The following is a 23576-nucleotide window of genomic DNA, read 5'->3' on the forward strand; positions in this document are numbered from 1 at the left end:
TGTTGTATTGCATAAATATGTATAAAAATGAAACGCAGTCAAATTTTATAATTAAGAATGCATCAATTCCAGACGGGAAGTATGACGAAAACGTTATTGAATTCTATAATCTACATTGAAATGTTGACAGCAAGCAGACGCATGCGTGTAGGTTGCCGCGAAATATAACACGGACTAAGTAACTAAGGTAAGATTCGATTTTAGCTTAAACTAGGGTTCGATAATTATGGTTTTCAAGAATTTGAAAATTTGTTATTTTTTGTCGTATTCATTGCATAATGTACAAAGGTCGAATATATTGAAGAACATAGGAATTTCTGGCACAAGAACATCTGAGCTGGCGGACCAACGGGATGAGAAAAACAAACAGGAGGCAGGAATTGAAAGGAAAATATTAAGATTTCAGGTTAGTAAACTGGGATCTAGTTATATTCTTAGTATATGATTACAAAAAATTGTATAGTATTAAGGTTAGCGTCACATTGGCTATTTTGTTGTCAGATATAGATGTCATATGTTTGTACACATGTCAAAATGTGTATTTATATGTATGTGTAAATCCCGTATCATCGTATGGGATAATTACTATATGATTTTATGCAGTCGACATCATAGAGACTTAATTATCTTTAGTAATTACCTTTAGTATTGGCCATTAGGTACCCCAAAGGGTAATAAGATCACATGCCAAGGTTGGAGGCTGTAGTGGTATGTCACATTAGATTAGACGTGTGCAGGTTGCAGCCCCTATCATCCTATGCACCGAGAGGTCAGCAGGAAAAGTTGTACCTGTAGAGGTCTTCTCTAGTAGACAATTCTTTCACGATTTGATGCAAATATGTGTCTCTCATACACTCAACAAATCTGGTGTGGGAACTATGCGAGCTGACGACATTTATTAAAAGTGTAGGGGAAGGGTTCCAAGTGATTACTGGACTGGATGATTAAAATCTCTAGCCAACACTTTATGAGTATAGTTGCTGTTAGCTGCCCAGTTAAAGTTTCGTGTAGGACATTATCAGTCATGCTGGCCAAGTTGGGGGTGCCACTTTTGTATATGACACCTAGTAAAAGTGTTTCACCACGGTGCCCCATAAACGTTACCCACGCACTGTCCTTGTATGTTTTGTTTTCAGCAATTTTTGGTATTTTTTTGTTGTTTTTTTTTTACATAGATACATGCTCCTCTTGTGTTCAGTCCTGTGAAGTCACTCAGAAATAAATCATACCCAGGAATAGACATAGTTTGGGGTTCTGGTATGGTACCAATTTTTGGTTTTACTTCAGTTAACATTAAGTCAAAGATATGATTAGTGTTTAATGCTAGGAGTAGCTCATACTTGCTCATTATTGAATTATCCACATTAGTATAGTAAGTTTTCTGTTCTATTGTAATTAGGCCTTGGTTTATTGTTACTGGTGGTAATGTTTCCTACTCTTGTTGTTGTTTGGTTGCTCCTTGATTTCAACCATTTTTCCTTGCTTGATGACCCACTTTTTGTCTGTTTGCAAATTCCTGATAGTTCTGAGTGATGAAACCAAGTTTTTTGACTGTTAGCTGGTTTTTGGTGAGATTGGGTCGAATGAATACTTTGCTGTAGATGTTGTGTTCACTGTCTCTCAAGTCCTTGGCTTTGGCCAGGATTGTTTTCTTTTCAGCAAGTGACTCAAATTCTATCTTCAGTAATCTAACCTTGCCTTCTATGGGGGCACCTAACCTTGATGCCTTTGTCACCTTCGTAATTAGTTTGAATTCCTCCCTGAATATTAGGGCTACTGCTAGTAGGTCTTCTTCTGGGTTACTTTTTTCTGGGAAATTCAAATTTAGCTTTCTCTGATCAATTTGTTCTGGTTCTGATAGGCCCTGCCGCAATTTTCTAGTGTCGACCATACCTGAAGTTAAAGCTGAGCCACCATTACTGTCAGTTGTGATATTTGAAATCCTCTTTTCCAGAGCTAGGAGTGAATTTACACTCTTCTAGTTGACTTGATCCAGTTTCTGTTGCAATTCTGTCTTAAAGGCATTCAAAGTTGAGTCATCCTGAGATGTAGGCCTGTAGTGACTAACTTGACTTACAGCTGCCTCTATGTTGGTCAAATGTGCATCCATGGTTGCTTGCAGGTTATTTATCTTCTGGTTGGTATCTCTAACACTACTATTCACCCCTTCGATATGATGATGCCTGCGTAGGCGTCATGAGGAGCAAGTGGGGATGCGAGGATGCTGATAGCGGCGTCTTGATTATGTTTATTGTTGTTGTACCTGCGTGACCCCCATACTCTGTAAACTGGCTTCATCATATTTTCTATGGTTATCAAAATTCACGGGTGAAAGAGAGAACAAGCAATACAGCGGTGACTTTATTTTTTATAATGCGAGTATTATGATGGAACATCGCATGTCTGGCAGCTAATGCTGCCTGCGAGATTTTGGCCCGGAGTGAAGGGGTTAAACTGCAATTTCTTTTGTGTTGTTGTAGCTCTGAATAGCCAGGATGCCGCTATCGGCATCCTCGCCTATTGCATTCTTAATGTCAGCATGTTCCCGTTGACTAGCAATAACCTATAACCTAAGTTTTTTGGCTCCATGCTTACAGTTGTTACAATACCATGCACAATTGTCATCCTCCTCTTTTAACAGTTCATATAGCTGTTCAGATATATTTATGCACTTAATGTGAAACCAAAGGGTATATACCTCACATCCCAGGGCCCTGTCATCTTTACCTACTCCTTTATTGCAAGAACCACAAAAGTGCTCCACCGTTTCCTTATCCCTGGATGTCTGCTTCCCTCCTGTAGCTTTAGGTCCAGTGTCTTGTGAATTATTAGAATGAGTTAAAGGTCTTCTGGGATTGTCAGCCGTGTTTGTAAACATGCTTCTTCTAAAGTTTAAGTACGGTAATATATCACCGACTAATGCTTCTCACCTTTATCTGATGAGCTTTACATTTAATTATATATTTACCTTTGTCTTCCGGGTCTTGAACGATATTTTTGAGTTTTGAATATACAGATTCTTGAGTCTTGTAAAATTTTTAAGCTTTGAGACTAATCATCACTCAAAAAGAGAATGCCCATAACTCGACTCCTACTATCTGTTTTCCTAGACCGTTTTGCTACACACGTCAGATCTCCCCTACATCACTATCATATCCGATGTGATAGTCCCCAATGTTAGAAGCGCTGGTTATTGCTAAAAAGAAAAGATATATAAATACAAAGACAGTCTGTACTATCATACTTGTATATATTGTGTATATTATGGGTATTTCCTAAGATATTTTGCAAAGTATAAATATATATATAAATATATATATATATATATATGTGTGTGTGTGTATTTACCTAGTTGTATTTACCTAGTTGTATTTTACGGGAAGGGGAGCTATGCTCGTGGTGTCCCGTCTTCATATCTCATTTTATCTAAACTATTTTTAAATTCATGTATTGTTTTTGCACACACCACTTTCTCATCTAACTTGTTCCAACTGTCTATTACTCTGTGAGGAAAGCTGTTCTTTTTCAGATCTCTTCTTTAGCTGTCTTTTTTTTTATTTTCTTTCCGTGTCCTCTTGTATTTCTATCATCCCATTTTATCAGATTCTCTCTATCAATAATTTCTATGCCTTTCATGATTCTGTAAATAGCTATCAAATCTCCTCTCTCTTCTTTGCTCTAGTGTCTGTAGTTCAAGTTTTGCCAGTCTCTCTTCATATGATAGTTTTGAGAGTGTTGGTGCCAATTTTGTAATTGCTCTTTGTATTCTTTCAAGTTTTTTTATACATTTTTTTGTACTTGGTGACCATATCGTTGCTGCATATTCCAATCTTGGTCTTATCAGGGTGATTAGAATTTTCTTCACCATTTCTTCATCCAGGTATGTAAATGCAACTTTGATTGTTCTTATTAAATTATAAGTTTCTCCAAAAATCTTATTTATATGTTTCTCAGGTGACATATTATTCATAACAATGACTCCCAGGTCCTTCTCATTTTCTACTTTTTTTTATTCCTTCTCCCAATTTATATGATCCTGTTATTCTGTTTTTGCTTTTTCCAAATTCCATTATACTACACTTTTTTGTATTGAACTCCATCTCCCACTTCCTACTCCATTCCTGTACTTTATTTAGATCACTCTGTAGTGATTCACAATCTTCTTCCGTGTTCACTCTTTTCAGTAGTTTTGCATCATCTGCAAAGAAGCTCATATAGCTTTCAATTCCTTCATCCATATCATTAATATATATAGCAAACATTATTGGGGCCAGAACTGTTCCTTGTGGAACACCGCTTATTACTTCATCCCATTTTGAGTGTTTGTCTCTTATCACTACTCTCATTTTCCTTTCTTGCAAAAAGTCTTCCATCCAATTAAGCAGTTTGCCCTGTATTCCTCCTTCAGTTTCTAATTTCTTAAGCAACTTCTTATGTGGTACTTTGTCAAAAGCATTTTTTAGGTCTAGAAATGCACAATCAGCCCATCCATCTCTTTCTTGTATTATATCTATTAGCCTTGAATAGAAACATATTAAATTGGTGACGCATGATCATCCTTGTCTGAATCCAAATTGCCTTGGATTTAGCACATTGTTTTTTTTTCTAAATATTTTACCCATCTACTTTTGACAATTCTTTCACAAATTTTTGCTATTGTACTTGTTAGGGAGACTGGTCTATAGTTGTTAGGGTCTTCTTTATTTCCTCCTTTATATATAGGTACTATATTTGCTTTTTTCCAATCTTCTGGAACTTTTCCTTCTTTCAAGGAACTGTTTATTATGCTATGTATTTTGTCTGCCAGTTCATTCCTGCATTCTTTCAAAATCCAGTTTGCTATTTCATCTGGTCCATGCAATTTTCTGACATCAAGATTACTCAAGTGTTTCAATATTTCGTTCTTTGTTACTTCTATTTCTTTCATGGGAGGGACTTTCTCTTTCCATTCGATCTCTTCAGGTTGTATGTTCTCCCTTGTAAACACTGATTTAAAATGTTTGTTCATAATTTCCGCCATTTCAATTTCCTCTGTGTATTCAACTCCTTGTCTTAATTTCTCCAAATCTTGTTTGTTTTTCAATTTGTTGTTTACAAATCTGTAAAATAGTTTTGGTTGATCTTTACATTTTTCTATGACATCTTTTTCATATTTTCTCTTTTCCTCTCTGCATGCTTGTACATATTCATTTCTATAACAAGTATATTTTTTCCATTTTTCAGGCCTTATGTCTTTTTTCCATCTGGTCCAAGCTTTGTCTCTTTTGTCTTTTAACTCCCTACAACTTCTATTGTACCAGCATTTTACATATTCTTTTTCTTGTTTTTGTCTTGGGACATACTTTTCCACTCCTTTTTTGTAAATTTTTGTCAAAATATTCCATTTCTCTTCCACTGTTGTTTCTTCTTTGTATATTCCTTCCCAGTTTTCTTTTTGAAAGAATTCTCTTATTTTATCAAAGTTTGTTTTTTCATACATCATTCTTCCTTTTCTATATTGTTCATTTCTTTTCATGTATTTTTCTTCATTTAGTTCCAGTTCAATTAATATGTGGTCACTTTTACTTTTTGGTGTTTTATATTCAATCTTGTCCATTATTCTAGATTCAGATGTAATTATTAGGTCTAGTCTCGATGGTTCTTCCTCATTTCTATACCTAGTGTTCTCCTGTATCCACTGTGTCATTGTATTGTCAGTAATCATCTCAAGTAGAGCGTTTCTCCATGAGCCGTCTCCACCCTTTACTGTCATCTCTTCCCAGCAGATTTCTTTGCAATTATAGTCGCCCATCATAACTATTCTTCCTCCATCTTCCATTATCTTATTTAATGTTATCTTTGTGTCCTCTAACATACTTTTATGTTCACTCTCTTCCCACGAGGCTGTTTTCGGAGGCACATAATTTATCACAAACTTTCTGCTCTTCTTATCTCTGTCTTCCACTTCGATCATAATCATCTCTACTGTATTCTTTCCATATGTGACACACCTCATGTTTATATCCTTCTTAGTCAGGAACATAACTCCACCCCCTTGCTTTGTCTGTCTGTTTCTAATCCAATAATTATATGCATCATGTCCTACACTGTTGGGTGGTAGTGGACCTTCTAATTTTGTCTCTACAATTCCCATTATGTCTGGTTCTTTTTCCTTCAAATAATCATTCAGCTCATTCAATCCTGTTATTAATCCATCTATATTTGTGTAAGACACTCTTAGTTTTCTGCCACTTCCATTGTGTTCTCTGTTTCCCTTTTGTTTTTCGCTTGTGTGTCGAATTTCCTTAGTTTCATATTCACTACTCTCCAATAGAATCTCTCTTTTTCTGACTGTTCTGTTCTCGTTTTTTTCCTTAGCTTCAAGTCTTTTCTTTTTTTCTTCCTCTCTTTCTTCTTTATTCATTTCCCTTTTTATCCATACCTTTTTATATTGTTCACTTGTTGCTAGTTTCCCTGTTTTGGATAAGATATTCTCTGCCGTCGATTGTGACCTGAATTTAATCTTAATTGGTCTGGTCTTATCTGTACTATACTTTCCGAATCTGAACTTCTCTTCGATTTGTTTCATTATTTCTGGTTCATCTTCCTGAACTAATTGTAGTAAACTGCTTACTTTTTCATTTTCCTCTTTGATTCTTGAGGTTCTATCTGGGTTATGTTTCTCTTCCATTCCTAATATAATTATACATTTCTTTTTGTCTGCTAAGTCTCTTACAATATTCTACTTCTGTCTCATCACTTTGATAACTGAGTCTTCAGTTTGTTCTTTCATTTGCTGTTTAATTATATCAGTAAATGCAACTTTACTATTTTCCTGTATCTTTCTCCACCCCTGTGCCTCTTTTGCTATTGTTTCTTTATTGTCTTTATTGTTCCTTTTTAATTCTTTATTTTCCTCTTTTACTTCTCTTAAATGTCTTTTTAGTTCTTCTATTTCATCAGTTAAGTTTTTGTTCGCCTTCTCTAGTTCTTCCAATCTTTCAAACTTTTCTGCAAGTTTTGACATTTTACCGAACCTAACCTCCCAATGTTCAGTCATTTGTTCAAGCCTTTCCTCCAGTTTTGCTAGTCGGGGGAGGTTGGTATCCGCCTCCCCCTCTTTAAATCCTTGGAAATTGTTATCCTCACCTTCCATTGAATTGTTCTTATCTATGTTTCTAATCTTTACATTTTTGTTAGACATTTCGTCGTCACTAAATTGGTCGGGACCTCTTTTGTTTACATGGCGTCTGCCTGCCTGGGCCAAGTCCTCTCCTTCCTCATTTCCTTCCATTTCCCTCAGTAATCCCTCCCCTTCTCCTTTTTCCTCACTTTCCCCTACACCACGAGCAATTTCCCCCCACCCTGTAAATACAATAGGTACTTCCTTTGCTTCGGGATCCACGAAATTTCACTTTTTCTTCAGAACGTCCTCTAAGCCATCCGTTCGTTGAAGTGTGTGTGTGTGTGTATTCAGTAGAACCTCTGTTCTTGAATGTCATAAGTCAAACAAATAAATTCTTGCTTTGGGGTTGACCTGAACAGTCATAGAGGTTCTTGACTAACCTGAAATGAGAAAAATAGAAAATGGGGTGATTTTTTTTCTTTTTCTTTTTATAGAATAAACCTGTATCTAGCAGATCAGTAAATTTGTTTTGGTCTTTGATCAAACTGGTTTTGGAATAGTTTTCTAGAATGGATTGATGTGAAGAACCAAGGTTCTACTGTATATATATGTATATCATGTGTAGAGCAGTTGGTAACATTCCTGTCTAGGAATATGAAAAACCTGGGTTCAATCCCTGGTAATTACAAAAATACTTTCATGGCTTTCCAACCCCTTTCTCTCCACAAAGTTGGGCATCAGATTTGCAGTAGATACATACATATACCAAGGCTTTTTCCCCCTTCCAAGGGAGGTAGCCAAAAAGGGAAAGGCATAAAAACACTCCCACCCATTTCATCCCTAAATACACTCCACACCCCTCCCACCCTTCCTCTCATCTGAGCACCTCCTGGATGACGGGTCATCCCTGCACCCTGCCCACCGCCCTGGGTCAGAAGCAGTGTCGCAAGACACAGTACATCCACAGCAAGGCCGCTTCATTTAATCGGTGACCCCCCCTCTCCGTCCCCCTTTGCATATAAGGCGAGGACGGGGAGAAATCCCTTCGGGCTGCGTCAAAATTTACTCGCACATACTACCCCACCCCCCACCCCCCTGCCCATTCCTCCTCATGCAGTCACAACATCATCCATATACAACCATTCTCCACTCACCTCTGTCTTCCGTCCTCTCCCTTCCTTCCTCAACAGACATTCCCCTCTTCCCCAAAGCCCCCTTCACCCCATCCATCCACCTCATCCTAGGACGTCCCCTCATGTTCACTCCCTCCACATCTGCCTTCCATACCTCTTTTACTAGTCTTTCTTCACTCATTCTTTCCATGTGTCCAAACCATCCTAATATTCTTTCATCAACCCTATCTCCCAAATCCTTTTTCACCCCTGTTCTCCTCCTCACCTCCTCATTTCTCACTCTATCCAGCCTAGTAATCCCCACCATACTTCTCAGACACCTCATCTCAAACACATTCAAACTCCTTCTCTCTTCTTCTCTTATGTTCCACGTTTCTGCCCCATACAGTGTTGGCACAATCACTCCTTCATACAGTCTCCTCTTCGCATCCATTCCCAAATGTCTATTCCTCATTACACTCTTTAAACCACCAAGGCATTTACTCGCTTCTCACAATCTACATTCTACCTCCACCTTCACTCCACCTTTTCCTGCTACACTTGCACCCAAGTATCTAAAACTATCCACTTCCTCCAGTCGCTCTCCCTTAATGTTCACTTCCAGTCTACTGCCACTTTCACCCCTTGTACATCTCATCACCTTACTTTTACCCACATTTATCTTCAGCTTTCTTCTATTACATACTCTCCCAAACTCTACCACCAGCTTCCTCAATCCCTCCTCTGACCCTGCCACAAGCGCAGTGTCGTCCGCAAACAACAGCTGGCTCACCTCCCACTTTTCTCCATTTTCTTTAACCATCTCCAATCCCTGACCCACTACCCTAGCATTCACCTCTCGCACCACCCCATCCATGTATAAGTTGAACAGCCAGGGCGACATAACGCATCCTTGACGAAGTCCCACCTTTACTTCAAACCACTCACTCTCTCCATTTCTAATCCTGACACAAGCTCTACTACTCTCATAAAAACTCTTGACAGCTCCCAAAAGCTTTCCTCCTATCCCATAAATCTGCATAACCTCCCACAGTGCCTTTCTGTCTACCCTATCATAAGCCTTTTCCAGATCCATAAAAGCCCAAAAAAATCCTTCCCCTTTCCTATAGCTTTCTCACATATCTGTCTTACCACAAAGATCTGATCTACACAACCTCTACCTGTCCTAAATCCACACTGTTCCTCACCAATTACTCCTTCTGTTCCTCTCCTAATCCTCTCAATTAAGATCCTCCCATAAGCCTTCCCTACTACACTTAACAGGCTAATCCCTCTGAAACTACTACATTCACACTTGTCCCCTTTTCCCTTGTAAAGGGGAACTATACAGGCACTTCTCCAGTCCTCCGGTACTCTACCCTCTCTCCAACAAACATTAAATAACCTCACCAACCAGTCCACCATCACTGAACCTCCCTTTTTCAGACATTCTGCATGGCATCCATCCAGACCAGGTGCCTTACCTGCTTTCATCATCTTTACAACTGCCTTCACCTCATCCTTCCTTATTTCTCCTCCATTCTCCTCACTCATCACTCTCATTTTCTTCGCATTTCCCACTGCAGCTATCTTTCCTTCCCTATGCTCCTTCACATTTAGCAACTCCCTAAAATATTCTGCCCATCTTCCCCTTACTGCCATCTCTTCCATTATCATCTCTCCATCTGTACCTTTTACCTTTTCTTCCCTACTTGATTCGCCTCCTCTTCCTCTCTTAATTTCTTTCCAAAACATCTTTTTATTACTTTCAAAATTTTCTGTCATACTCCTACCCCATTTCACATCTGCTCTCCTCTTTGCCTCCTTTACCTTTTGCTTTACTTCTCTTTTCTTTTCTTTGTACGTCTCATATGACTCCCCCGTCCTCTTTTGTAACCAATCTGTGAATGCTCGCTTCTCTTCTACAACCTTCTTTGTTTCCTCATCCCACCATTCACTACCCTTTCTTCTATTTCCCCCTGTCCTTCTTGTTCCACACACCATCCTTGCACACTTTAAGACTCCCTCCTTGAACCATCCCCATTCCTCCTCCACACCCATCTCTGCTCTATCCTTTACTCCCTCCCACTCCTCCTTCAGCTTCTTTTCGTACTCCTTCTCCTTTTCCTTTTCATTCAAGGAGTTCACTCTAAGAACCTCCCTACCTTTTGTCCCTTTCCTCTTTCTCCATCTATCCTCCACTCTCAGCTTACCTTTCACCAAAAAATGATCTGATATTCCCCCACCCTCTCCCCTTAGCACATGTACATCCTTAACTCTTCCTATCATAATCCTATTTACCACTACATAATCCATTAGAGCTCTATCTACCACCCTTCCCTCCACCACCCTCTCCCATGTGTACTTATGCTTGACTTTCTTCCGAAACACTGTATTTGCTATCATCAACTCTCTTTCTAGACACATTTCCACCATCAACTCTCCACTACGATTCTTTCCTGGAACTCCACACTTCCCAACCCCTCCATCGATTGGACCATTTCCCACCCTAGCATTAAGGTCTCCCAGTACTATTACATTGACATTTCTTCCTAAACCCTCTATGCACTCATTTAAATCTATCCAAAAGGCCTCCCTTTCTTCCACGCTCTTCTCACTGCCAGGCCCATATGCACTTACAAAGACCCACATCTCCTTTCCCAGTTTCACCTTCATCCACATTATCCTTGAGGAAACCTCCTTCCACTCCACTACCTGTTTACCTATCTCCTCACTTACTAGAATAGCCACCCCTTCCCTCCCTCGCCCTCTCTTCACTCCTGATAACCTCCCACTTACACTCCCAAACTTACACTCACCCTTCCCTTTCAACTTAGTTTCACTCAAAGCCAACACATCCATCTTTCTTCTCACAAACATACTACCTATCTCTTCCCTTTTACCCTCATCTGTACCATATCCACGCACATTAAAATACCCAAACCTTAGGGTGCTGGCCCGAGGCCCTCCAGCACCCCTTATGCCTTCACTTTTCTTTTTAGGAATATGCCCCGTGGGGCTACAGGGAGAAGGATGCCTAGTCCCTCTCCCCGTCCCTTTCTTCTCGCCTCTTACGATCCAAGTGGGAAACTTGGTGGCAGTATTCTTTTCCCCCACCACAGGGAATTCCCCCATCACAGAAAGAGAATACTCAGAGAAATGGTACAGGACAGCAACAAGGGTTTGGGGGACAGCATAACGGAGGGACAGTCGTAGTATAAAAGTGTCATCATTTCTCTATGAACAGAATTTCTTCTATCATAGACAAAATGATGTGTGGCTCTGGTCCGTAGGGGCGCCCCATATAGACCCTAAAGTATCGACTGCATGCTACTTTGCCACAATAACAAGCAGCCAATACCCCAGGCAGTAGATCAGTGTCGCATATGTGCTAGCACCTAATCAGTATGATTGAGCTGATTACACTAATTTCAGACTTCATTCACAACCACAACCATACCAAAATACCATAAAAACTTCACATGTACTGTTCACCGTACATATAATCTTACCAAGCCAGAGTAAGCTACTGTGGTGAGTTACAGAGGATATGTCATCCCCCATGGAGCCTCAGTGGAAATCCATCTCAACTGCATCAATAATGGACAGAAGAACTTCAAACATTCAGACATTTATGTGTGTATGTGCTTGTATATATACACGAATTGGAATTTGTCCAGCAATTTGTATATTCTTTGCATCTATATTATGACAACTCCAACAGCTTTTTTAGTAATGTTTCTTGCAGAAGTTGATATTAAGGGATCATGAAAAAATTCCTGCAACCTTCTTGCTACCCGGCACTGGAGCGCAATTTTTGTTGAGAGATTCATCCACTATTTTTCCTTGAAACATGTTTTTCTCCCCATTGTAGCCTAACCTAACATTCCTAATCTAACCTACCTAACCTAAAAATACTTGCAGGGACAGATATACAACTTGCACACTGGACAGCCATGACACCGCTTTGGTGGTGGGCAGTGGGAAAGTGGCAGGAATTATTTTTTCACCATATCATACTATTAATTTGCAGGAGAAATAAAAAAAGTTGTTGGAGTTGTAGTATAGATGCAAAAAATATATAAATTGTTATTCAAGTGGGTGAGATGAAATGATGGATAGTGGGAAGGTTGCAGGAATTATTTTTTCACCACTCCTTATGAATTTGCACAAGAAATGTTACTAAGAAAATTTCTTGGAGTTGTCATAATATACATACAAATACCAAGGGCTTCTTCCCCCTTACAAGGGTGGTAGCCAAAGTCAAAAGGCATAGTTCTACTCCTACCAATTTCATCCCCACCCATTCCACCCCCATTCACCATCCCTCCCTCCCTCTCATTTTGGCTCCTCCCAGATGACAGGTCATCCTTGCATCTTACCCATCATCCTGGGTCAGAGGCAGTGCAGTAAGACACAGCACATCCACAGCAAGGCTGCTTCATTTAATTAGTGACCCCCCCCCCCATCCTCTCTGTCCCCTCTTGCAGAAAGAGAGAAGATGGGGAGAAATCCCTTCAGACCACATCAAATTATCATTCATACATAACCACTTCCTAACCCGTCCACCTAGCCCCCCACCCACTCCCCTCCATGCATCACAGTATCATCCATACACAGCCATTCTCCACCCATCCCTATCTTCTGCCTTCTCCTTTCCTCAACAGACATCTCCCATCTTGCTCAATGCCCTTTTACCCCATCCATCCATTTCATCCTTGGTCATCCCTTCATGTTCACTCCATCCACCTCTGCCTTCCACACTTCATTTACTAATCTTTCTTCCCTCGTTCTTTCCATGTGTCCAAACCATCCCTATACTCTTTATCAGCCCTATCTCCCATCTCCTTTTCCATCCCTGCTCTCCTCCTCATCTCTTCATTTTTCATTCTATCCAACCTTGTGTCCCCTACCATACTTATTGGACATTTTATGTCAAACACATTTAAACTTTTTCCTTTCTTATGTTTTATGTCTCTGCTGTTGGCACAAGCACCCCTTCATACAATCTCCTCTTAGCATCCATTCTCAAATGTCAATTTCTCATTACACTTTTTAATCCCCCAAGGCATATACTTGTTTCTCTCAATCTATAATCTACCTCCACTCCTCCCTTTCCTGCCACATGCGACCCCAAGTATCAAGTTGTTGTAATGTAGATGCAAAAAATATACAAATTGCTGTGCAAGTGGGTGAGATGAAACTTCACAAATTAAATTTACAGGTTTGGACTGTAATCATGCTAACTAATGTTTACTCCTCTGATATCTGCTTTTCTAAGGAAATATTCCTCAAAAAGAAATAATCAGAAACTAATAATAATGGTACTGAGTTATGAAAATAATAGATTTGATACACAAGTCTGTAAAGTGTGCACCACCATAGTAGTTAAAAAAAAAATTCTTTTTCAGGCAGTTAACCTCTTCAATAGGAGTCAAATACTCGCATACTCATTAGGTTGCTTGATATATGATGATGCATCACAATGCATACATTATGAAATATATAGTTGCAGCTGCTGTACTTGTTCTCTTTCACACAGAAAATGTAATCAAGCCTGTTAACAGAATATGGGGGTCACTCAGTTACAACTACAAAATAGATATAATGAGGATGCTAACACCAGTATCCTTGTATACCCATTCTCACCTCATGATGCCTGCATAGGCATCATCGTATTCTAGGGGATAAGTCGGTGCCGCCTTAGTATGTGACCTACCTTTTTGAAACTGCTTTAGTATGTGGCCTACCCTATTTGAATGTGTCCTACCTCAGGAAAAATTTAAAACAAACAACAATACTTTAATTTTTTTTTCATTTAAACCTAACCTAACCTAACCTAACCTAACCTAACCTGACCATCACACTTCTCACATAAATGTTGTTCCTGTAGGACACCCTTTTCTCGTAAAAATGACGTTGCACTTTCATCACTGGCAGCAATTGTCAAATAAAATTCTCTGAGCAACATCTTTGAATGGGTAAGGTTAACTGAAAAGAAATATGAAAAAATATGAGAAATATAAACAAATGATTAGAATATAGCAACAAGTTTAAACTAGTAAGTTACACTTTAAAAAACAACATTAAAACGTAATGGTAAAATTTGGAAAATGTACCTCTGTTGAACAGTGATGACAAAGGAAACACAGACGGAGAACTGTTATTACTTAAAAATTACAAGCTATATATACTGCAGAGTCGGGTGTGTGGTCCTCGGTGTGTTGAATAGGTAGGCCACATACTATACAAGAGAAATTTTTTCGTAGGCCGCATCCAAAAGGTAGGCCACATACTAAAGTGGCACCGTTAAGTCTTAACCTAACCTGTGTTAGATAATTGTCATAATTCTGATTGATTTTACATTTATGACAGCATGGAATGCATTGGCAGGGAATTTTCAGTTTAGACCATGATGGGATAGCATGGTAGGTTAGTGTGTCACTTCTTGCGACAGAGGTCAGTGTGACAGCAGTTCAAACCCTGCGTTGGACAAAGGGCATGATAGGGGGAGTTCATGTCATTAAACTGAATGCCTCAAATTGTTTGAGGAGAAATCCCAGCTGGCATCCTTTTTTCAAAGAACATTCAGTGATTTTGATAAGGTATAGAAGGACAACTATTGTAGATAAAGATAATCTTGAAAATAGTGCTTCAACATTAAGGAACAATTTGTCATTTTGTAAGAACAAAAATGGCAGTCTTTCACAATGAAACTTAATAGTGGAAAAAATTGTACCATATTAGGAAAAATATTGCATGTTCGATATTGCTTTGACCTTGATAGAATCACATTAAAAACAAATATAAGAACAAAATTATATAGTAATTATTATTAAACATGGTGCCTTACAGAAAGTGATTACAAAATCTGTTACTTCAGAAATCAATAGTACTGTTGTTAGTTTTTTATGTTTGAAATACTGTAACTGGTACACTACTTTGTGTGTACCAAACTTCCATCTCAAAAACCAACACAAAGTTTGATGTGTGCAGAAAGTTTGATATAAAATAATTGGATATGTTGAACTTTCAGATATAATGACCAAGCCTTCCCTCCAATTAGTTTGATGTATTGAGGGTTTGCTGTCATTTGTTTAAAGAAATAGAAAAAAAAATATATTAAGAGGAAAACAAAGTGGTGTGAGTGATTTCTGTTGATAGCCGCTGATAAATCTACCCATAGATCCTGAACCATATGATCATCTAAGCAGGTCTTGAACAGGCCCCATGAATCAGAATTGGGCCCCACTGTACTGGTTGAACTGCCCATGCACTGCAGCTGATTTTTATATTTATTGTTATCATTCATTATTACATGGCTCATGTTCATTCTACACCACTTTTATTGAGAATTTAATAGTTTGATAGTGGAGTGGAGGTTGGTGTGGGGAGTAATTTTACCTTGTGTATCTGAGTACTCACCAAATATGAACACCCTGTGCCCCACCAGAAACAGCGGTTATGGTAGCCATAGATATAAACAAGGCTTTCAACAAGGTTGCTAGACACATACTATCCAAAAAGATTATTGGGGGCTGACGTTCATAATAACAAGTAGTTAACTAACTTCATAGCAGCACAGTGCAGAGTATCCCAAAATAGCCAAATCTCAGAAATGAAAAGGTTATACAGTGAAGTCCCTCAGGGTGCAGTACTTTTACCATTACTGTTCAATCTTGTCATGAATGATCTATCAACTTCAGAACTAAACACAAATGCTTATGACCTGACAATAATAACATAACATTGTAAATATAAAATAACAGCAAAGAACACCTACACCGACTTAACCACTTCGGTGCAATGATTCATGAGGTGCAAGTGGGCACATGAGGATGCTGGCATTGGTGTCTTGATTATACATTTTTTTGTAGTTGTACATCAGTTACCCCCGGATTCTGTGAACTGGTTTGATCATGTTTTCTGTGTTTATTATTATTTTTGGCTACCCCCCATGTAAGGGGGAAAAAGCCTTTGGTATATGTATGTATGTATGTATTATTATTCAGAGTAAAAGAGAACGAATAATAGAGCAGTGACTTTATATTTTATAATGCAAGTAGTGTGATGCAAATTACATATGGCAGCTGATGCTGTGTGCAAGAATTTGAGTCATACTGAAGTGGTTAATAAACTAGAACAAGAACAAGACAAGCACAAACAACTTACTACAGAATGAAACACTGAGAGTAATAACAGGATGCACCAAAACTACCCCAATTGGATATATCCATACAGAAACCAAAATACTTCCCATAGATAGAACACCACATGAAAATGACTAAAATATAACTTACACCAAGGCCCTAAACACCACATCCCCACCACACTTCATCACACACACACCAGCATGATACTAAAACATATCAACCTATCATCTGTGCTACACACAACATCCACACAAAAACATATATTCACTCAAATCACGAAACAAGCCCTCTGAGACACCATCAAACATGATACTTCACCAACAACTGCACATAAGCACCACAGAAAAAATCCTCTCACATCTAATAAGAACTGCATTGGCATGATTGCACTCAGGACACCACCCTGCATTGAAACTGTACAAACACAGAATAGGTCTGGCCACAGATTCATACAAACCTATATGTCACCACACAGAGGACACAAAACACCTCGTACTACAATGTCCCACACTAACAGTCCATGGAAAACAATTCAATATGCCTTCCCCGGGTGACTTATGGATCTGCCCAGGGGCTGTTACTGGTTACCTGCAGAGGCTAAGGGTAACTGATTGATTAAGCTTTGATTCATAGTTGTTTGGAGTGAGTAATGTTACCAATTATTTCAAAGGGATGACCAAAGTTTATGGTTTTGGTTTCTGTATTCAGGTGTTTTGTTGTGGTAGTTGTTTACATATATGGGTGTGATGGCCTCCTCTCACTACTATAAGCTGGTAATATAGAAACTACCCCACACTAATAAGACACAAAGAATAGTGCAAAGTCCTAGAGAGATCTACATGAGGGTCTAGGAGCCATTGCCAGCTAGGGTGGGGCTCTGAGTTTCCAGCAGAATTCAAGGCAAAAACTCATTATTATTGCTAGATGTTGAACATATATTCATATTTTATGGTTGTGGCTGTTTACAAAATGTATATCCTTATTACATTGTCATTGTCTTCTTTTCTCTTTTTCATTGTCTTCTTTTTTAACTTCTTTTTCATCATAATTTTGAGACTGATGAATTTTTGTGTGTACGAGTATTAACACCCCTTTTGTTTTTCTTCTTTATTGCAGGGGCTTCACAATGGAGAGGTTAAGGACCATAGGTGGAGTTCCACCTATCTTACCCTCTTTGACGGACCAGATTGAGGAATACCTGTTGAAACCAGAAGATCTCCAAATACACGATCCAATTTATTCACGTCGTTGGTGGCCAAGAGTCCCAGATCCACTTTCTTTGTACACAATATCGGTTGGACCACCATCCTCGACTCTAGAGGTTGAAAGAGACCCTGCAACAGGAGCTATCACAGGACTGAGAGAAGTAGCAATCCAAGATGCTGGGTCTACAGCAAAAAACTCCCTATCGATGAAGAGAGCACCTGGACCGCCGGAAGAAATTGTCAGAGGCTCTTCGACCAACTTTCCATTTTGGCCTGGAGGATTCCCAGAACCTTCTCTTGACCAAACTTTTCTTGGAAGTAGTGATTTAAATTTCAAAAACTTGTTAAACAAACATCCCAAGCTCTCCAGGGGTATGGAGTTTGCAAAGGAAGAAGTTAAAGAGGAAGTAAAAGAGGTTGAAGAAGTGAAAGAAGAACCAAAACCATCAGAACTTATAGTAAGCATTGCTGACATGCTGCAGGTAGATGAAAATGTGCTGAAGATTTTTGATGCAAAAGAGGAACGTACTAAGGGGAAAGCAGAGCTGAAGCTTGATGATGACAATGATGCTGAAGAGGGCTCAACACTAGAAAGTGCTGTCATTGCAGAACCTGCCCCTAAAATTGAGGAACATGTTCTTAAAATAAGTGAAGAGGCTCCTCCTAGACATCCTAAAAGCACAGAGTGGGCTGAAATGATTGATGTTTCTGCCCCTGTTGATGATTTTCACGCTCGGGTACCAAACATGGCTATTCAGTATCCCTTTGAACTGGACACTTTCCAGAAACAGGCTGTGTTACATCTACAAAATCATGACTGTGTCTTTGTTGCAGCTCATACTTCAGCTGGGAAAACAGTTGTTGCTGAATATGCTATTGCTCTTGCTAACAAGCACATGACCAGATCAGTGTACACTTCACCAATCAAAGCTTTGTCCAATCAGAAATATCATGATTTCAGGACAAGATTTGATGATGTAGGTCTTCTAACAGGTGATATTCAAATTAATCCAAAAGCTGCATGCCTAATTATGACCACAGAAATTTTGCAGTCTATGCTTTATAATGGAAGTGATCTCATACGTGATTTAGAGTGGGTCATATTTGATGAAGTTCACTATATAAATGATCCAGATCGTGGACATGTATGGGAAGAAGTCATTATCATGCTTCCATCTCATGTCAATATAGTTCTCCTTTCGGCTACTGTCCCAAATACACTTGAATTTGCGGATTGGATCGGGAGAATAAAGAAACAGAAAATATATGTCATCAGCACCACTAAGAGACCAGTTCCACTGGAACATTATTTGTACACAGGAATGGGAGGTAAAAGTAAGAATGAGCGCTTCCTCATTGTAGATTCCAGCGGTAAATTTGTAAAGAAAGGGTATAATGATGCTGTTGCAGCCAAGAAGGAGAGAGCTAGCAAGGCCCAACAGCAGTATGGTCCTAAGCATAGACAAAATATAGGGGAAAAACAAGAGAAGAATATGTGGATTGGCTTGCTTGATCATCTAACAAAGTGCGAACTCTTGCCCATAGTTGCCTTCACCTTATCCAAAAAGAGGTGTGATAGCAATGCTGCAATGCTTTTGAGCCAGGATTTAACAACTCAGAAGGAAAAACATGAGATTGATAGTTTCTTCAAGATGTGTGTTGATAGACTGCAGGGCACTGATAGGGAGTTACCACAGATTTTGCACACCAGAGAACTGCTTAGGAAAGGTATTGGAGTACATCACAGTGGTATCCTGCCCCTTGTAAAAGAGGTTGTCGAAATGCTCTTTTCAAAGGGTTTAGTTAAACTCTTGTTTGCAACAGAAACCTTTGCAATGGGGGTAAATATGCCAGCGCGTTGCGTGGTCTTTGATTCCCCTCGCAAGCATGATGGTAAGAGATTTCGTGACCTGCTTCCAAGTGAATACATCCAGATGGCAGGACGAGCTGGTCGAAGAGGCTTGGACCCAACAGGAACAGTTGTTATCCTGTGCAAGGGGGATGTGCCTGAATTATCTGAGTTGCATGCCATGATGCTTGGCAAGCCAACCAAACTAGAATCACAATTTAAATTAACTTATTCAATGATACTCCAGCTGCTAAGAGTTGAAGCACTAAGAGTTGAAGACATGATGAAAAGATCTTTTTCAGAATCGTTCCAAATGAAAAATCAAGAGAAATATGAAAGGGAGCTTAAGAAAGTAACTGAGGAAATGACAAATCTCCCTTCTATTTCATGCATGTTGTGTAAAGATAATGAAGAGTATTATGCAGTCACCCGGGACTACATAACTTTCCGAAAAGAATTTTTTACAACTGTGTATTTACAAGCTGGACTTGCCAAAGTTTTGTCTCCAGGAAGGCTGGTTTTGATTTCTCATAATCAGTTTCAAAACCAGCTTTGTTGTATTGTTAGGGTTGATTCAAAAACTAAAGGTAAAATAACTGTGCTTACCTTGCTTGATGAGAGAAATAAAGTAACACTAACAGATGAGGAAGCTAGTATCAGAGAACTTTTGGCAGCAGGCAAAAGTGGATTGCAAATTTTAGAGAAGACATCACATCATGATATAGTAGAGATTCCAGCTGAAGGCCTTGTGGCATTAGTAAGTAAAACATTGAAGGTTGATGGTGAGAAGATCATTGATAATGTGAAAAAGCGACAGATACCACGCTTCAGAGATGACCCACCAAGTTCTAGTGTTATGGAAGCACTGAAAGAGCTACAGCGAATTAATGAGTCAGGGGGTGAAGGACTCAAATATTTGGATCTGCGAAAGGATCTGAACATCCGAAAACTTGAGACAGTGGACAAGATTTCATTGTTGGAGCAGTTGAAGGGTAAGGTCTTGAAAACATCAATGGAGTGCCCACAGTTTGCAGAACACTTTTCTCAGACGTACAAGAAGCTGAAACTAAAAGAGGATATTGCTAGACTGAAGTACTTGATGTCAGAGGAGAGTCTCCATCTTCATCCAGAATATCAGATGCGATTAGAAGTACTAAAACAACTTGGTTATATTGAAAGCAGCGGTACAGTGACTCTGAAGGGTAAAGTAGCTTGTGAAATGGGTAATCATGAACTGATGATAACAGAGCTTGTACTAGAGAATGTTTTTGATAACATGCCCATAGAAGAAACAGTTGCTTTACTCTCAAGCATGGTTTTTCAACAGAAGAATTGTTCTGAACCTAGTTTAACACCTGAATTGGAGAGTGGAATTAAGAAATTCAAGAGTGTTGCTCAAAAGATCGGAGAAGTACAGAGGGATTGTGGACTAAAAGAAGCAGTGGGAGATTATGTTGATCAGTATAACTTTGGACTGGTAGAGGTTACATATGAATGGGCTCTTGGGAAACCATTCAATGAAATTATGTCTCGGACAGATGTACAGGAAGGCATCACGGTAAAGTGTATTCAAAGGTTAGATGAAACTCTACGTGATGTACGAAATGCAGCTAGAATTATTGGTGAACCTACTCTTTATCAGAAGATGGAAGAAGCTTCTACTGCAATTAAGCGTGACATTGTGTTTGCTGCTAGTTTATATACACAATAATACTGACCTTATGATAAAAGTATAAAACAGTGGCCTTTGTGATCAGTTTATATGGATTCCTCATGGTAAAAGCACAATATTTTCACAAAATTTGCTTCATCAGCTGCATATTCATTATATATCAGCTCCATGGTTTGCTTGTGTGTCAGAAATGGTGTTAACTTGCAAGATTGATTTGTTACCTATGTAATCAATCAATCTGTTGCCCCTGGCCTCTATTGTAATCCGTGGCATTTGGGTGACTGGTAGTTGCCTATTGAATACATAACTGGTGAAATTAACTTAATTGAAAATATCTGTGTAACATTAATGGAGTTAGTTTTACCAGTTATATATTCAATAAGGACTGATGACAGGTACTTGCAAGTAGTGGTCCTGGGAGACAGATGTCTCATCTTCAAAACCCATCAGAGCCTCACCTCCCTCTAGAGATGCAGCTTTGATGAGCTGACACTTGAGTTTTCAGACTGGGCCCGGGATCTCTTTCTGCCTTCTGCTTTTCACCTAAGGAGAGCTGACTTCTGGAGGCTGCCCCCCACATATGACAAGGCAGTGATATGTAGTTGCCATACAATAATGCAACACAGTAGTGCAATATTTCCTCCTAGAGAGATCTGTAGGAGGGCCTTAAGAAGTTGCCACCCTCTGGGTTTCCGGGTTTCCAGATAAATTACAGGAAAAAAATTATTGTGTATTCAGTGCATATAAGTTATGGACTTTATTCATTGCTTCCAGCTGTTTGCATATGTGTTAGAGTGCATATATATGTGGCTGATATTGTTATTTGTACTGAAAGTAAAGCATGTGTTCATGTCAAAAAAAATATTTTCATTAATCCTACTGGGTTTCATTATGTAGAAGAGTAGTTATGATTTATAGCAATAACTTATTTTAATATATGTATACATTTGCTTTGAGTTTCAAGAGGGATTAGATGAGCACTTTTCCAGATGTTTGGGATTTTATGTAACAAGTAAGAATGTTAAGGCTGTTACGGCTGTTTGGGCAAGGTGCTTTAGGTGGGTGTTTCAGATCTTGAAACCAAACCCACAGAAAACCCTGCATTGACCAATCATGCTGCTATCCACACTATCCAAACTAATGGAATGGCTGATAACAGCAAAAATAAAATTGGAATACCTGCCTTCCAAAAACATGGATTCAAGGAAGGCCACTTGACTGGCACACTGCTAACAAATATTACACTGCAGGTACTGGATGGATTCAATAAAAAAAAGTACCACCAGAAAGAGCAGTTCTGGTAGCCATTGGGATAAACAAGGCTTTTGACAAGGTTCTAAGATATACTATCCAAAAAGATCATTGGAACAGATATTCATAACTGATCAAAATCATACATATACCAAAGGCTTTTTCCCCTTTACAAGGGAGGTAACCAAAAAATAAAGACATAGAAACCACTCCCACCCATTCCATCCCCTACATACTCCACTCCCCTCTATCCTCTTCCCTCCCTCTTATCTTGGCACCTCCTGGATGACAGGTCATCCTTGCTTCTTGTCCACTGCCCTGGATCAGAAGCAGTGCTGCAAGACACAGCACATCCACAGCAAGGCTGTTTCATTAAATTGGCGAACCCCCCCTCTCTGTCCCCTCATGAAGAAAAGGAGAAGATGGGGAGAAATCCCTTCAGGCTGCATCAATTTATTTCTCATACTCCCTCACCACCCATTCCCCCACATGCATCACAGCATCATCCATACACAACCATTCTCCATTCATCCTTATCTTCTGTCCTCTCCCATCCTTCCTCAAAAGACATTCCCCTCTTTCCCAATGCCCCTTTTACCCCATCCATCCATCTCATCCTAGGTCGACCCCTCATGTTCACTCCTTCCACCTCTGCCTTCTACACCTCTTTTATTAGTCTTTCTTCATTAATTTTTTCCATGTGTCCAAACCATCCCAATACTCTTTCATCAACCCTATCTCCCAGTTCACTTTCCACCCCTGTTCTCCTCCTCACCTCCTCATTTCTCACTCTATCTAGCTTAGTAACCCCTATTGTACTTCTCAGACACTTCATCTCAAACACATTCAAACTCCTCTCTTCCTCCCTCATGTTCCATGTTTCTGTCCCATACAATGCTGATGGCACAATCACTCCTTCATACAATCTCCTGTTAAGCCACGTCCACACTTGTTGCATTTCCATGTATTGTATCATCTTTGCATACCACCTAGTGATATGATACGGTGCAACAGGGTATTGTACCCCCTTGTTGTGTATCCGCCTGCTGTATACGGATACGCAACAAGTGGGTACAATACCCAGTTGCACCATATCGTATCACTAGGTGGTATGCAAAGATGATATGATACGTGGAAATGCAACAAGTGTGGACGCGGCTTTAGCATCCACTCCCAAATGTCAATTTCTCATTACACTTTTCAATCCCCCAAGGCATTTACTTGCTTCT

The 23576-nt window shown here is 39.3% G+C and overlaps 1 protein-coding gene across 2 annotated transcripts; it reads left to right on the forward strand.

Annotated features, from left to right (window-relative positions):
• The first annotated feature begins 63 nt into the window (after window positions 1-63).
• Window positions 64-21967, forward strand: tst (superkiller complex helicase subunit twister). 2 transcript variants are annotated; one of them, XM_076188930.1, is made up of 2 exons: window positions 64-187; window positions 17487-21967. In XM_076188930.1, the coding sequence occupies exon 2, from the start codon at window positions 17497-17499 to the stop codon at window positions 21133-21135; it is 3639 nt and encodes a 1212-aa protein (XP_076045045.1). In that variant the 5' UTR covers window positions 64-187; window positions 17487-17496; the 3' UTR covers window positions 21136-21967. The 2 variants fall into 2 exon arrangements, with proteins under 2 accessions (XP_076045045.1, XP_076045044.1); XM_076188929.1 differs by lacking the exon at window positions 64-187 and adding an exon at window positions 289-406 and having other exon boundaries at window positions 17487-21966.
• The last annotated feature ends 1609 nt before the right edge of the window (window positions 21968-23576 follow it).

Source organism: Oratosquilla oratoria, chromosome 8 (genome assembly GCF_046742065.1).
Source record: "Oratosquilla oratoria isolate Oo_2021 chromosome 8, ASM4674206v1, whole genome shotgun sequence".
Taxonomy (NCBI): domain Eukaryota; kingdom Metazoa; phylum Arthropoda; class Malacostraca; order Stomatopoda; family Squillidae; genus Oratosquilla; species Oratosquilla oratoria.